We start from the raw sequence: 16,680 nt of genomic DNA, 5'->3' as shown, positions 1-16,680 counted from the left end.
AGATATTTACTAAGGTTTCCAACTTTGCATGAGTAATACAGACTTTAGTGGTGTTGCTTCCGCCACACAAAGACTTTTCTGTTGAGAAAATCTGTCTAATCGTTAAAAATCAGTGTTCCGTTTGAAATTCCCCCTTCGACCTGTCAGCCTGCTGCCAATTGTCGTCGTTCCCCCTAGCCGCCCTCCAAAAATCCCTAACCAGTTTCCAGCACGCAAAGCGCTTGCTTGGTATGTTGTGTCCCGTTTAAAGAAAAAAATCGCAAATGTCGGCATTGTGCCCCAAATGAACCCGCGCCCTCTCGCTAGTGGTGTTTCAGTGCCCCCCTTCACCTCGAAAATATGAAATTACCTTCCAATGCCGGACCTTTAGTGCATTTTAGCGTTCGCCTCAACGCCTTCTGTCAAACGTAGCGGCTGCAAATGGCGTCAGATAATGAAGCTTCTTGTGAAAGTGATCCGAATTTCGCCGTTATTTGTGCGTTCATGGAGAAATTCGGGACGACATGCGGCATACAAAGCATCGACTTCTTGGAGCTGCAGGAGATGCTCGAGAACACGCAGGAAGGTAAAGCACGAACCCGTCAAATTACACACAATGGCCCTGAACTTGGAGGAAATTGTCGCGTTTACGTTCGGTTCGCGTTTCTAGGATTGGGAATGTGCGTGGTATTGGGGCCACACGTGTTTTCCGTTCGAGAAAATCGCGAACTTGGTGCCCCGTTCGTGTCGGCACAGATTTCACCCATTGTGTTTTGGGCAGTGTATTTGTAAACAAATGCGCTTTTTGTGCATGCTTGGGTGGGTTTTGCGGTACTGGGACCACGGCGGCGTTTGGTTTTTGCGGGGATGGTTTTGGGGTGACGAGCCGGGTTTACGCAGGAGAAGGTTGAGAAGAAAAAAAAACAAAAGAAGGGCAAGTGTCAAATGTCAACTTACGACCCGGCTTTATTATATTTGGCAGGTTGATTTGTGTTACGGATGCGACTAACAGTAGTACGCGGTTTTTACGAAGTCGGCGTTTATGGTTTTTCACCGTTAGAATTAACGGGAGATAATTGTACAACCAGATGCAAAATACAGTTGTGATTTCAGCTATTTCAGGAATTTTTTCAGATCGCAGATGGTGAACGATTCATTACGTTGTTTCAGGTGGTGTCACAGCTTGGTATTGTTTTACAAATTTAATTCGATAAATGGTATACATTACTACGACATATCACACCTGGTAAATGCTTTGTAATGTTTAACTTTGCCTCGTTGGAATTAATGTTGTTATTAATTATAATTACATAAATATGCAACCAGTTATACAAGTTTGAATAAATTAACCTATGCACCTTGCAGTCATTAAAAAAAAGGTACACAAACAACACGAAAATGCGTTTTTATAAAGATTTAATAAATAAATTAATACATTTCTCACTCACTTTACAATTTGTAGAAGCGTGTTTGTCATTAAATTGGGTACATCATCGAGAAAAAAAGTCGTCTAGCAAGCTTTGAAATTTAATGTTGAAAAAATTGTGTTGGCGTTGCCGTGTTCATTTGACACTTACGGTCAAATAACTGTCAAATAAAGTGTCAAAAATCAATTTCAGCACCTACTAAGCGATTTTTTTCAGTCATATGGTGTATATTATTGTTTATAACTGACTCGATCCAAGTGCAAATTGGAGTCCAAAAACAAAATTGTTCCCAATTGTGTCATTTGCCCACTTTAATCAACATGTTTTGCGCAAAATTTTATCTGGAGTTTCGAAATTTGTATTACTAGACGAGTGCGGTACTAACATACCCTCGTACTTGTGGTTTATGAATCTGCCGTCATTTTTTAACCGACCTTGGGAACAGTTTTTACTTTTTATCATTTCTCTTATTTAAAATCAAAATGTATTAAGAAGTGCTTTATTTGTAAGATTTAAAATACGAAAAACAACAATTTACATACGAAACACACTGGAGTAGCGTAGTTGTTATTAGTAAATCAATGCTATTGTTTTTTATAATAATTATTTGTTATTATTAGTATTATTGTTAAGGCGTCGACACAAAAAATTCTCAAATGATTTTTTAACTCGGCTAACGCCTCTTCTATGCTACTATTTCGTGCACAAATAACCATTCTACTGAAAAGTTACATAATAGTTACGGGTTAAGAAAACATTTTTAATTATTTGTAGCTTTTTAAAAATATTAATATTGCAAAAAAATCGTGTGCTAAATTCCGTCAAGTTATTAAATTACAATATATGTAGATTTATCGGTGTTTGGGTTTATATGACTGAATTTCTTGAGAAAAAAAAACATTTCATTTTAGTAATAGTAATAATGTCTTTATTTTCTACAAATTAATTGCCCGATGAAATTTTATTAATTATATTATAAAACTCATTAATTAATGAGTCTGTACTTGTGGTTCATCATTCCATTGATATTTTTTGGATTTGCTTATATAGGTTGACTCAAAAAAAAAACGCGTGAAGCAGTCAATTTATTTTATTAAATAAATCAAGAATTGCAAAACTAAATACTTGGAAATCTTGCAGACCTTTTAAAGTTATTGTAAGCACGGTGAATTGTTAATCAAAGTATCTGTTTATTCCCCCCAAAAAATTGATGACGTCATCTCCAATTTTGCCGAATAAATTTTATCCAAAATGTGCAAAATATGATGAGTCTATACTTGTGATTTTATATTTTTTAGATTTGCTTAAACAGGTGGCTCAAAAAAAATGAATGAGTCAATTTATTTTATCGATTAAATCAAGAACGGCATTTTCCCAGAAATACAATACTGCTATTTTTCAATTTCCATTTTCCACTAAATAAAATAATCAGTGAAATGGAGAAGGGAGGTGGGCGGGGGCTAAATTTAGCTTTTTTCTATTTTTATGAGCAAGCAGTAGGCCCGCCCACCCACCCCTTCTTCGTTCCAGTGACTACTCTTAATATTGTTCAGTCCTATCTTAGCAAGTTTTAGCCCCGCCTGCCCACCCTTTTTTTTTTCTTAAAGGATATGTCATTTACCAAATCAATCTTATCTTAACAAGTACTAGTAATAAAAATCCGTACAGACGACAGACAGACAGACGGAAACGGTAGGACTCATTTTTTCGTGTTCTAGGGGTCATAAAACGTCCTTAGCTTACGCTCAGGAGTAAAAGTCACCCGGTATTAATTGGTTTACCTTAACGTGGTACCAATTATAATTCGCTCGAACCGCAACTAATATTCCCGCCGACCACAGACTTAATTTAGTTGATCGGCCTTCAAATAGGCAAGCACCTTTGAACTCTACCGACACAACTATTAAATAAAAAAATTCTGCCTAACCCATTATGTTTATTAAATTAGGTCGAAATGGTAGCGTGGTGTTTTTTAACCACTGACGTGTCCCATTTTGCCGCTACCCTCCTATTCCAGCTGTTATCCCCCAGTAAAATCACCCACGGAAAAACTTTGGAGGGGTTGCTTGGTAACCATGAATATCTGATTGATACAGTATTAATTTCAGCGGTGTCAATTAAAGTTTGATTAAAGCACGCAGTTGCCAAGTGATGGGTAATATGTAAAATTATGGTGGCGGCGACTGATTAATTCGGCGTATTTTAGGTTTCGACCGAACCGATTACTTTGATTTTTTTTAATGAAATTATGGTGTATTTCATGGCTGCCTTCGAGCTATAATTTAATTGCTGCGAATTTCTAATTAAGTACGTATGGAAAAATTTTCGTTCAAAATGTAAGTAAACGTGATGTTTTATTTAATTAATTGTTCATGAGTTGGTTTGAGTTTTGAGAACGAAGTACGAGGTTTATGTTTTTGTCATAAGGTTTAATTTTTTTCTTGTTTTAATAATATAATATTGCGAAGTTTGTGCTGGTTGTAATATTTCGTGATTAAATTCAGTTAGAAGCACATACATATTTGGATTTCGTTGACTACTGTAAATAGAATATAAAAGGTATCTCGAGTATCTATTATACATATTTTTTTATAATTGTAACCTGTGCGATATCGAATTTAGGTAACAAATATGGCTTGAAGGTGGGTATTTTTAGAGGGTTGAGAGCCATTAAAAAGAATGTGGTTGAAGTTCTGTCTATAATTAGCCACTTAATCCTGCTGTGTTTGTGTGATACGTGACACCAAAAATCAATACGGTGTTTAAAAAACCTCAAGTCACAATAATTTCAAGCAGTAACTTTGACCAATTCAAAAAAATAGTCACCGAGGAAGCAGAAAATGCGGAAAACTCTTTGTGTAAAGTGCATCCAATACTTCGTTTTATTCAATTAATTGCATTTGAAATCCGAACGCGAACCCGATCCACCAAGTTGGAATTTTCGCGAGGAACAAGAACGACGAAATTTAAAGTCGTTCTAGCGCTATGCAGGTGCGAATTCTAGTTTACAAGCGGATTCAAATAGCTTTTCTATAAAAATCGGAAATGCAGGTGACAGCGTACAGAATGCAGCGGGATTTTTATGAATTGTGATAAATTCAAAGACGTAAACGGACTATTTCGAAGTTTTAATGCATCTTGGGATTAATACAAACATTTCAACCTGCGGCTCCCCCCACCTTTGAATAATATTTATGAAATCGTTTCGTTTCAGTTCCACAAGAACTAATAGACCTCCACATCAAACTTCTCCGTAAATCAAGGAAAACAGTCTCCAACGAACGTTGGGAGAAGGCAGTGATAAAGTTCTGTCATACCTTTTGTGTCCAGGATGCATGGGAGATCGAACGATTCGGATACAAGAAAGCGAGGCTGTCGTCAAAGCTGCGAGTTCTTAAAGTAATTAATTCTCCAATTAGTATCTGAACGAGACTTATTTGGTCATCCCACAGGAACTCTTGGAAATGCAGTTCGATTATAATGCGCGCTTCAAAGCCGAAGTCAACAAAATGTCAGCGGAGGAGTTGCGCTCTCAGCCGTTGGGTAAGGACAAACAGGGGCACGCTTACTGGTTTCAGAACGACAACAACTGTCAGATACGCGTGTACAAGGAGGATCCCGACGAGGAGACCTGGACTTTGGTGGCAAAGTAAGTGATGTTGGATGTCTGTGGTCAGTCACTGTTCTTTTTTTTTTTGGTGATTTTTTTATCATAAAAAAAATAGTTGTACGGAGACTTCTGTTTTGGATTATGGAAAATTTGCCGCTTATTAAAAACAATGAATTTCGTATTTAATATATGAATTACTGGTTGTCTACATAATTAACATTAAGCACTAATCTTTGCAAATTTAAGTAAATTTTGATTATTCTGTGTCGACTACCAACAAACTTACTAGATTTTCATGGCCAACACTGCTTCGAAAAGATCGTGAAAAGAACTATGAAAATGTATGTGTGGGCATGCGCACTACTAACATGCTTTGGAGAGAATGTATGTACACCCCGTATAAACTTTGTATAAATTGCTCGTTAGTTGGAAAGTTCTTTCAATAAAATTTTTGTTGTGCAATGTTCACGATAAAAGTATACAACATTCGTCATAAAAACTTGTTTTCCTATCAGTGTAACGAACATTTTAAAAGACGTATTTCTACCGTTTGGTGAGAAACCAGCAACAAAGAAAAATCTTTCTTTTGTGGCTACAGAAAGACACCTTTTGAGGTACATGCTGACAACTTTTTAATTGGGAGATGTGGAATTCTGTATAACGTGCTATTTTCAGAGAGATGTTTCAGGCACGATATCCAAGTTAGCATTTAGCAATTCAATACAAAATCATTATAGTTGATTGTAAAAATGTGAAGAAACAATATCCCGGCGTGAATAATTATTGTTTTAACGGTGTTCAAAAAAAAAATTAAATTATGCGAGATCTGACGTAGGTTACAGTTGTTGCAATTTAAAAACAAACTTTTGAATAAAAACAATTCCAAGGTAATTGGAAGTTGAAAATCTAATCAATATTTACATACCACTGAAAACAAATGAAATTTCGTGGAGGTCATACACATGGCAGGTTATATCAGTTTCCATTTATTATTATTTAACTGAATTTAATTAGCACATTTCTGTTAATTAGCGTTGCATCACTGTTGAGCGTAGACGTGCCTCTATTGTTTGTTGCTAATCCTAACAATGGTAAAATTTTGTAGTTGGTAAACTTAACAGATGTAATTGTTCAAATTTTGTTGAACGTTTTCATTGAATTCTAATTATTTTTTCATGCAAAATCTAGCTTAACTATTGCTTGACAAACATGTGCAATGAACACGGGCAGTGGAAGCTAATGACACAAATACTAACCTTAAAATTTTTTTGAGTGTGGTTCCTTTACTACTATTTTTACTTTCCGTAGTTAAGGTTATCTAAATTTTATGAAGTAATATATTTCTGTACTCGTGGTTCATGAATCCGACTTGGTTTTTATGACAATTACTTTACAATTTTTTTTGTGCAATTTTCCACGTGGTTCATGTAGCCGATATCTCGCTCATGCACCAAATATCTCATGGCCTAGTTGGTTAAGTGGTAGATTGTCGAACTTGCTAAGATAAAACTGAACAATATTAAGAGTAATCACTGGAATGAAGAGGGGGTGGGTGGGCGGGGCTACTGCTAGCTTATAAAAGATTCTGTAAGAAAAAGTTAAGTTTAGCCCCGCCCACCCACCCGTTGTCTAATTTTTTCTAAGATAGGATTGAACAATACTAGGAGTAGTCAATAGAATGAAGAAGGGGTGGGTGGGCGGGCCTAATGCTTGGCTATAAAAGACTCTCTAGGAAAAAGTTAAACTTAGCCCCTCCCACTCACCCGTTCTCTCATTTTTTCTTCTGAAATAAGAAATAAATCTTATTAAAAATGGTACGACAAAAAAGCTACGATTGGTACTTTTTCTTCACAACCTAGTTTCTATCACTCCCACTCTGCAGAAGAACATATAATATACCCCGCCCACCCACCCGCCTCCATTTCGGTGATTAATCTTATCTAAAAAAAGTACTACTCCGGTTGAAGAGAAGAAAAATAGGAAACTTAAAACATATTTAAAATAGTAAATTCTTGTAGAAAAATATCGATTTTGCAATTAAACTCCGCCCCTTCTATCTGACAACGAATAAAAAATTCGTCACAAGTGAGACAGGGGCGGGTGGGTGGGGCTCAATTAATTTTTGGCTTCTTTTTCTCAATGTATATCTATTTTCAACAACACCAAACACCATTTGATATTTTAAGTACTTTATTGTTGAGAGAAGACTATGTAATATGTACTAAGAAAATCGAAGGATAAACCCCACCCACCCGCCCCACCTCAATGGTGATTTAAATTTTTATTCGTCGTAAGGCGGGGAGCGGAGAGAAGACATTACCCTTTTTTTGGAAAGAAAGTTTCAGGCGTCCAAATTGTAAAATCGGTCCCACTGGCAAAATTTTTCTAAGTACTTATTCTGTAAAGTCCTTTCTTATGTATTTTTAAAATTATATTGTCAATAATTAACAGTATTAAGAGTAGTCACCAGAATGAAGAGGGGGTGGGTGGGCGGGGCTACTGCTAGCTTATAAAAGATTCTGTAGGAAAAAGTTCATTTTAGCCCCGCCCACCCACCCTTTGTCTAATCTTTTCTAAGATAGGATTGAACAATACTAAGAGTAGTCACTAGAATGAAGAGGGGGTGGGTGGGCGGGGCTACTGCTAACTTATAAAAGATTCTGTAGGAAAAATTTAAATTTAGCGCCGCCCACCCACCCGTTGTCTAATTTTTTCTAAGATAGGATTGAACAATACTAAAAGTAGTCACTAGAATGAAGAGGAGGGTGGTTGGGAGGGCCCAATGATTGCCTATGAAAGACTCTCCCCACCCATCCCACAAATATTATATATATATAAAACAAATTTTCAAAATAAAATTTTATAATTTTTATAAAAACTGGATTTTTTTTATTGGAGTCATTTTCTTCAAATGAACTAATCTATTTACTAATTATTTCCTAATTTATGTTCTACCTGCGAATCCTCCGTGTTGCTTTTTTGATCAAGGCAAAGTACGGGATCGAACTTTCGTCATAATTACACATTTTCTCATTATTTTAATTATTCATCAGATTAAGATCTCCCAAAATATTTAAAAATTCACCGTTTTAAAATTGTTTTCTCCAAATTTAAACAATGTTCGTCTTTCATGTCATCTGACCCGACCTAATTAAATCTGACAAGACTTGATCTGGTTTGGCTTGGCTTGATTTTACTTGACTTAATCTGATTTGATCTGACCTGACTTGGTCTGACCCGATGTAGCCTGAGTTAAGTTCACTTTAGACAAGATTTGACATAATCCGACCGGTCTTGATGAGGTTAGGTTTGACTTGACTTAATCTGGTTTGGCCTGACCTGACCATAGGATACATGAAAGTTGTTTAAAATTGGTGAAAGCAGGTAGTAACTATAATAGTGTCCAATTTGAAGGTAGGTCGGATCTCTCATTCACCCGTCTTTGTTTTTGGCTTGGAGAGGTAGTGGGAGAGCCGCAGGTGGAGTAGAGCTTAGGAAGTAATCTACAAGTAGGTTAGCATAATCGAATTTTTTGACGTTTTGACATTCCAACAGGGATAGAGAAGGCCTAGCTTCATTAATAAGCGAACTGAGCGATGGCGATTCAAAAGTGAGTTCAGAATCGGCCACCAACGAGGAAGACAGCAACAGTTTAGCCGAGAAACCTATAATAGACACCGGTCAAGTGGACTCGTCCTCGTCCGACTCCAATAAAAAAATCTCCGGCGATTCCGAAAGCTCGAACGAATCGAAGGAATCGACGAAAAAAGAAGATAATAACATATCACCCCAAGAAGAAGGCGACGCCGCAACCGACGAAGAATCACCAGAAGAATCACCCGAAGAGAAGGAAACCAAGATGGAGAGCGAAGCGTCGACGAACCCGAAACGTCCCAGAGAGAGCGACGAGGAACCGACCGAATCCAAGAAGCCGAAGCTCGAAGAAGAAGCCGTGGTGAGTGAGGCGATAGAAGAACCCGTGATGATAATCAAGGGCGAGGGCTCGGGGGCGGAGAACCAGGCCGTCAGCCCGATCGTCGGCGAAGAGGTCGAGGAAGATCTGATGTTTTTTTACGGCGAAGGTGACGGCGAGGAGTGCCAGACGGGGAACGAGGACAAGAACGCGGAGCAGAGCCAGCCCGAGGGCGGCGAGTCGAAGAGCGGTGGTGGGAGAGACGCTAGTGATAGTGTAGTCAGTATTAGTGATTCGAAGAATTGCGTCAACGACGAAGTTCCTACATCTCCTGTAAAAAGTCCATACAAATTAGGTACCATTATCGACACGAAGACTGACAATAAATTTTTTAGTACAGTTAAGAGTCCGACGAAGAAATCGCGATGGGACGTGGACACGATAATCGCGACGGACGCGCCGGAGTGCGGCCGCGTCAAGGAGCTCGTCACCAAGTGGGAGCAGGCGAACGACGACGATAAGGAGGCGGACACGCCGAAGAAGTCGATGTTCTTCTTCGGACCGGGCTGTCTCCAGTTCAGCCCGGCGACGGTGGGCTTCGGCCAAAAAGTGCCTCCAGAAAAAAACGAAAGCCTGGAAGTCCTGCCCGACAAGGCGAAGGGGGACGTCGGGTATAGGATAGGGGAGGACAATAAGGCGGAAACCAACGATTGTGTTCAGTCCGGCGCTGAAGCGGGACCTTTAGTTAGTCAAGTCGATAATGAAGAAACACCAGTAGAATGTAAAGTAGATAAGTTAGACAATGAAGTAAGTACTGCAGGTGATAATCTAGGTGCAGCTAGCGAAGTAGAACAAACCAAAGTTGAAGAAGCTAGAGGTAGCGAAAGTCGTGGACCAAAAGGTGACTCTGAGGCAAACGAAGAACAAGTCAGAAACGAAGAAACAGACATACAAGCAGCTGTGGAAGAACAGATAGTCACAGAAAGCGACGACGCAGAAGAAAGTCGCAGGATACCTGAAGTCACCGCCGCTTTGGTCGACTACAAAGAGTCTCCACAAGACGCCAAAAACGAAGAAAGTGAACCCGTGGTCGCTGAATCCACCTCGGATCCGGTGCCTGCAGTTGAAGAACCATGCGTCAAAAAACACGCTTACGTTCTTGGTGAAGAAACGACGGAAGCACCAGTTGCCGAAGAACCAACCGAAAACCACGAAGTTGAAGAAAGTGTCCAAGAGACAGAGAATCGCGAATCTGAAGAAAAAACAGAAGCTGTGATCACTGAAAAAGAAACACTAGTTATAGACAATCCGGCAGAAGTAAGAAAACCGGAAGAAGAAGTCTCGAACATTGACGAAAACGAAAATAAACAAGTAGTAGCTGAGTTGAAGAATGAAGAAAATCTAGAATCAATTAAATGTGATCGAAAAGAAGATGATGTTTTAGCGAGTAGCGAAACCGGTCCGAAAGAAGAAAAAGTTTCGGTTCCGGAAACTACCGAAGTTTGTACAAGTTTATCAAAAGAAAGCGAAAATTCTACCAAAGTGGAAGCGACCACCGAAATTGAAGAAACAAAGGAAGCCGTGCCGAAAACAAACGACGAAGTAACTCTAGAGGTCGACGGAAACGCCCCCAAGAGTGAAACTGTAGAAAAAGAAGATCCAGTTGAAGATCAAAAAGAAGAACACGACGCAAAAACACCAGATTCTGTAGTAGAAAAACCGCCCGAAACAACACCACCAGAAGTTGAAAATCCGGTTGAAGATAAAGCTACTGAAAACGAGTGCAAAACGGATACGAATACAAAAAACCCTCAAATAGAAGAAGAAGAAAAACCAAGTTTAGACGTGATAAAAGAACTTCCGCAGCCGGAAACTGTACCAACAGAAGATAAAAAATCCCCCGCAACAAAAGAAAGCGACAATAAAGTCCCCGATAAACCGGAAAAGCCAAAGAAAGAAGCAATCGTGTATCTAAAAAACGAAGATAAACTTAAAGTGGACGAAAAATGTATGAAAGAAGAAATCAAAGAAGCGACCGTTGTTACAAAGCGCGGCCGCAAAAACAACTCCGACCAAAGTGCTGAACCTCGCGTTTTCACAAGACGTTCGACTCGATCTTCAAAAAACGAAGAATCGGGTGAAGACAGGCCGCTCGAAATTCCACCACCGACGAGGAGAGGCCGCCCGCGTGCCAACCAAAAGTCCGGGAAAGAAGAAGAAGGAGACTCGAGCAAGAAAATGAAGCTATCGAACGAAGAAACCCAAAGTGACCCGAAGCGAACGCTACGCAGCCAACAAAAAGAGGAGCCGAAACCGGACGAAGCACCCGAAAAACCGAAGGAAGAGGTTGCGAAGAGCGAAGATACGGAAGAGACGACGGCGGAAGTGGAACAACCGAAGCCGGAAAAAGAAGAAAGCTCGCCTGGGTCGGCCGACGTCACTGAAACCGTGGTGGTGGAGAGCAGCAGCAGCAGCGACGTGGTAGAAGTCACCGATAAAGATCCGTTAGATGGCGAAAACGCGAAAGAAAAGAAGAAACCGATGTCGTTGGCGACGTTCTCGCTCGATTTTAACGAATCTCCGACTCCGATGCCGCTTTTGACTAGACGCGGCTTGAGGAAAAGAGGGCGCGAAAGTCCGCAGAATTCCGAAGAAACTGAAGAAACGGCGGGGAAACGTCCGAAAATGAAGGCGAAACGAGCCGCCGATATCAAACTGCGGAAAAGTATAGAAGAACAGAAGAAGAAGGATCTTATTAGTAGCGACGACGACAGTAAGGGAGAACAGGCCAATAAGAGTGAAAAGAAGAAACATGCGAGTCGGGACGACGAAGAGGACGAAGACGCGATCGTGGTGAGCAGCGAAGACGAAAAGGAAGTCAAAAAGAAGAAAAATAAGAAAGCCGTGAAGAATAAAAACAGTGAGTTGAAGGTACCTTGTGGTTTGTGTGTGTAATTCGTGCTATTTCAGAGAGGATATTGTCGAATTTGGGGATCGATCTTCAACAGGCCTTGGAGTTAGGGCACGAACAAGTTGGGGTGAGACAGTCGAGGAGGATAGCGCAGCTGAAGATAAAAGAAGAAGCGGAAAGAAGGAAGTTGGAGGAGGAGATGGTGCACGAGACGGAGCATACGAAGAAGAAGAAATTCAAGAAAAAAGACAAAGACAAAGTAAGTGGGATTAAACGAGAGAGCGAAACGTTATTGTCATTTTTAGGACTACAAAGTGAAGAAGTCGCAGTTGGAAAAGGGCGACGACGAACCGGCCGAAGATGATAGCACCGACTCGAAGAAAAAAAAGAAGAAAAAGAAGAAGCACAGGTTGTTCGACGAATTGAATCCGTGGAGGTCGAGCAGCGATTCGAGCAGTTCGAACGAAGAAGAAGAAATGGGGGAAGAAGAGGAGGAGGAAGATGAAGATGTGCTTCAGTACGTTTCTGATCACGAGTTTTCGCCAGAGAGTGACATGGAAGGCGACGGCGAAGCGTTGCCTCTGAAAAGGGCACGTACTGCTCGTAAAGGTAATACGATAACCGATCTTCATTCTTCAATATATGTTTTTTTTAATTTCTATGATCTATTACAGAGTCGGATGTAGAGGAAGTCGACGACTGCCCGTGTCAGAAATGTGGTAAATCCGACCACCCTGAATGGATTCTACTTTGTGACAACTGCGACAACGGTTGGCACTGTTCGTGCCTAAGACCGCCCCTTTTGGTAATACCAGAAGGTGATTGGTTCTGTCCGCCATGTCAGCACGCAAGCTTACTCAAAAAACTGCAAGAGAAACTAAAAGAATACGATAAAAGATTAAACAAAAAGGAAATCGAAGATCGGCGTAAACAACGCTTAGCTTATGTTGGTATCAGTCTCAATAGCGTCCTTCCGGCTAAAGATACCGAAAACATTAAAAAGCGACGTCGCCTTAAGAAAGCTAAGCACGATGACGACGACGACGACGACGATGACGTAGATGGCGAAGAAGCAAGTAGTGAGGAATCCGAGTCCGACTCTGCCTCTGATTCTGAATCAGGGAGCGACTCAGACGAGCCGATTTATCAATTACGTCAAAGGCGCCAGGCTCACAGTTACAGGTTTAACGACTTCGACGACTTGATTAATTCCGCGATTCAAGACGAAATGGATGCGGTGAAGGGGGCCGGTAACCAAGGCAGGGGTAAGGATATAGCGACGATAGTGAACGCCGAAAAGGAAGAAGAGAGGAAGAAAGAGGCGGAGGCCGAGGCAGAAGTCGAAGTCGAGGCGGAAAAGGAGGGAGAGCCTGTGGAGTTGGAACCTTTACCGCCTGTGGTGCCTATTAACGAAAAAGACAAAGAACCGAAACCGCTATTTGGTGAAGACCCCATCGGTAAAAAGAAGATCATCGGAAGAAAGAAACACAGGAAATTGAACGCGCTTGATATTAGTAGCGCGGACGATGACGAAGATTCGGATGAAGATTTCAAAGGGACGAGTAGCGAGTCGGATGATGATTTCGACGAGGAACTAGGGAGTGACGATAGCGATGATTTGGACGGCGGGCGAAATAGAAGACGGGGGGCTGATCCGGTTAGACGATCCACGAGGGCTAGAACTTCGAGATATGACGCAGATTTCAGTAAGCTCTTACTAGCTTTGACTTACGTTTGGTAAAAAATTGTGTTTCAGTTGACGACGGTGACAGCGACAGCGAAGATCACGCGCCTCGACGCAAGAAGAAGCGCTCGATTTGGGACGAGACCGAATCCGAGGAGAGCGACCGCTCGTGGGGTCGCAGAAAACGAAAACCGGCTAGTCGCTCCAAGAAGCCCACAAGCACTTCAAAGAAGAAGAAATCGAAGAAAAAGAAAAAGCACGACTCGGACGAAGAAGTGTACAAGAAGAAGAAACCGAAGATCAAGTTTGGTTTGGACGGGGATGACGACGGTCCCGTTCGGAGGACGCGCGGGAAGAAAATCAACTACGTGGACGCTTTAGGGTCGGACAGTGATGAGGATCGAGTCAAGAGACCTCCGCCTAGGATCGAGAGCGACGAAGAGTACGTTGCGAACGAAGACGAGAAAGTCAGCGAGGACGAAGGCGAATCGGGGGAGGAAAACATGATGTCGAAGCCTCCGAAAATCCAGATTCAGTCCTACACGGATGCCAGGTTTACTCAGTTGTTGCCGGAACCGAAGGGTCAAGGTTTGGATGAGTGCGAGGGGGAGTTGAACCCGATTGATCAAATCAATAGGAATGTGGAGATGATGGACGAAAACGAGATGGAGAAAATGATGGAGGAGGAGGAGTATGCGAATAAACAGTTGCAGATGGTGGCGCAGCAGTTGGAGAAGGAGAAAAGGAGGAAGGAACGGGAGGCGAAGAAGTTGGAAGGGGGTTTACCGGGTCAGTTGCAGTCAGAGCAGAAGAAGAGGATGATGAGGAAACAGAGAGATCAGTTCCAGTTCAGTGGGTCGATGCAGGAACCTCTGGTGGGTAACGTCGATAGTTTAATTATCAATTCGGAAAACAACGACGAGCTGTCGGAACCACCGGGAGTTTCTTTGCCTTTGTTTGCCGAATTGGGGGCTGGCGGTGGCGACATGGAAGAAACGGTAAAGAAACGTAGAGGTTTGTAATTCGTGTTTTATGATTTTGTCGGTCTTAAGTCGCGTTGGCTTGTAGGAAGGAGTAAAAAGACTTTGGAGGAGACGGTAGCGAATCTAGGCGGTACGAGATTGCAGGAAGGGGCAGCGTTTATGGCGATGGGTGGCAATAAGATGCATCCGACGGACTTATCCATGCCTCAAGAGAGTAACATCGAAATAGCCGCCCCTCCACAACCTTTCTCCCAGAGTCAACCTACCCCATCTGTGATCACCAGGATGTTGCAAAGCAAACCTGGACAAGCTGGATACCCAGTGGGTACTATTAGACCTAAGCAATTCGCCTCGATGCCTGATAGAGACGAGGACGTCCACCAGCCCATATCTTCGGCGGCGGCGCACCCTGGACAATACATTCAAGGTAGGAATTGGCAAAAATTATTTTTCATCTACAGAGTGGCCGGTTAAATAAACCATTTCATTGCTGGAATTTATTAATCATTTCACGTAACATAACTATGCATGAAATATAGCCACGAGGGGTTGTCAGAGAGATTACACAAAAATGAGTGCGAATACGGATGAATATTTCAAAATGATCAAAGAATACGTTGTGAATTCGTGAATACAAACTTTCTAGTTCTATACAAAACATTTTTTTTTACGAGCGTTAATGTCAGCCTTGGTCAGTGTCACACTTGATAAATATAAATTCAGAGCAAGTAAATCACTACTTACCTTCGTATTTCTTTTGAGGCTTGAATGCATCTGAAGCTGGAAATCATACTATTGGTTCGTTCGAGGTCACGCGAACTATACAGTCAGTCATAGTGACTTGATTGCGCAAGTTGACAACCCCTCGCACGAAATAGTCCCTAACGCTGCTCTCGGCAGTCACGAATGGTGGTATTTCAGGTGCCGGCATGCGGCCTCAGATGTCTAGCCCGTACCGGCAGATGGCGCCAGCCATGAACCACTACCCCCGCACCGCCCCTCCCCCTCCTCAACTCCGCACCCCCGTCCCGCACTTGTACCACCGCGCCATGGACCCGTCGCCGTCCGGCGGTGGCATCGCGGACCACAATTCGCCCGGGCGCGTCGTCTCCCCGGCCTCCAGCAGCCCAGGGAGCAACAAAAACGAGACGCCGCCGCCTCCGTACTCGCGACCGCCGGCAGCCGCGCCCCCTGGGGGCCGGTTCCCGCCGCTCGTGACGACCAGCGCCGGTGCCAGGCACATCCAGCAGATGGTGCCGCCGCCCCACATGCAGCCGCCGCGGCCGAACCTGTCGCCGTACCACCCGGGCATGCCGCCGCAGTACCACTACGGGCAGTTCGGCCAGGAGGACGCCCTGCCCCCGACCATGTACCAGAATTCGCCGTACTCGGAGCCGTTCGAGGGGCAGGCCAACCCCTCGGAGAACAGTAACAGTAAGTCGTTCGAGGAGGAGTCGGGGGGCGAGTTCGGAGGGTTGGTTTCGTACTTTTCGAGTCAGCGGGAGGATGACCTGGAGTCATAAGGACTTTGCGAACGCGTGTGTAGCCATTTATTAAATTATTGAGATTTGTATAACGTTTTTGGTACCTACCTGTGGAATTTAGTGGGGGTTTTATATCATTTTTTCGATTTAAGAATTAAATTATATTTATAATGTACAGAAATTAGTTCTAATTTTTATATTAATATCAAATAGATGTGTAAATATTTGTATATAAAATATAATAACTAGACAATTCAATAACGCTAGTATTACTACTATGATATAAAGAATGGGTGTTTTTAATGTGATGTGTATATTCCTTACATAGTGTATACAAGAAGTTTATGCATTTTTACCTAAAAGCTTATTTTTATTTAAACAGAGTCTAGCTTCCAGTGTTGCTACTAAAAGTGCGACGTTTTTCTCGAATGACGTTCGGTCATGTTCGGAAACTGTGACGAATGAACGCATTTCAGCCCCCTTTCTTTTTGTTATGATCGACTTAAGTCAGTCAGAGTGTAAACGTTAGTTTTTGAATTGTAAAGCACTTTATTTACGAGAAATAAAAAGCGAGTTTTGGTTTACTGTTGTTTCTTAAGGGTAGCTGTTTGTCAGATGATTTTCTAAAGTTGTTTATTGTTTGTAAAACAAGTTGACAGTACACGATATGGTTCTGTAGAGTGCTTTTT

General features: G+C 41.9%; 1 protein-coding gene across 1 annotated transcript; it reads left to right on the top strand.

Annotated features, from left to right (window-relative positions):
• Positions 1 to 189: 189 nt before the first annotated feature.
• Positions 190 to 16,575, top strand: LOC135124946 (remodeling and spacing factor 1). The gene is made up of 10 exons (XM_064050172.1): positions 190 to 565; positions 4,621 to 4,805; positions 4,859 to 5,055; positions 8,572 to 11,849; positions 11,900 to 12,099; positions 12,146 to 12,449; positions 12,515 to 13,546; positions 13,597 to 14,538; positions 14,593 to 14,934; positions 15,429 to 16,575. Exons 1-10 carry the CDS (start codon positions 421 to 423, stop codon positions 16,028 to 16,030), a joined length of 7,227 nt encoding a protein of 2,408 aa, XP_063906242.1. The 5' UTR covers positions 190 to 420; the 3' UTR covers positions 16,031 to 16,575.
• The last annotated feature ends 105 nt before the right edge of the window (positions 16,576 to 16,680 follow it).

The sequence above is a fragment of the Zophobas morio genome, unplaced genomic scaffold, assembly GCF_036711695.1.
Source record: "Zophobas morio isolate AGI-343-1 ecotype UQ-CSIRO unplaced genomic scaffold, CSIRO_AGI_Zmor_V1 ptg000008l, whole genome shotgun sequence".
Classification (NCBI taxonomy): Eukaryota; Metazoa; Arthropoda; class Insecta; order Coleoptera; family Tenebrionidae; genus Zophobas; species Zophobas morio.
Note: the sequence above shows the minus strand (reverse complement) of the source record. Positions and strands in the feature narration are given on the sequence as shown.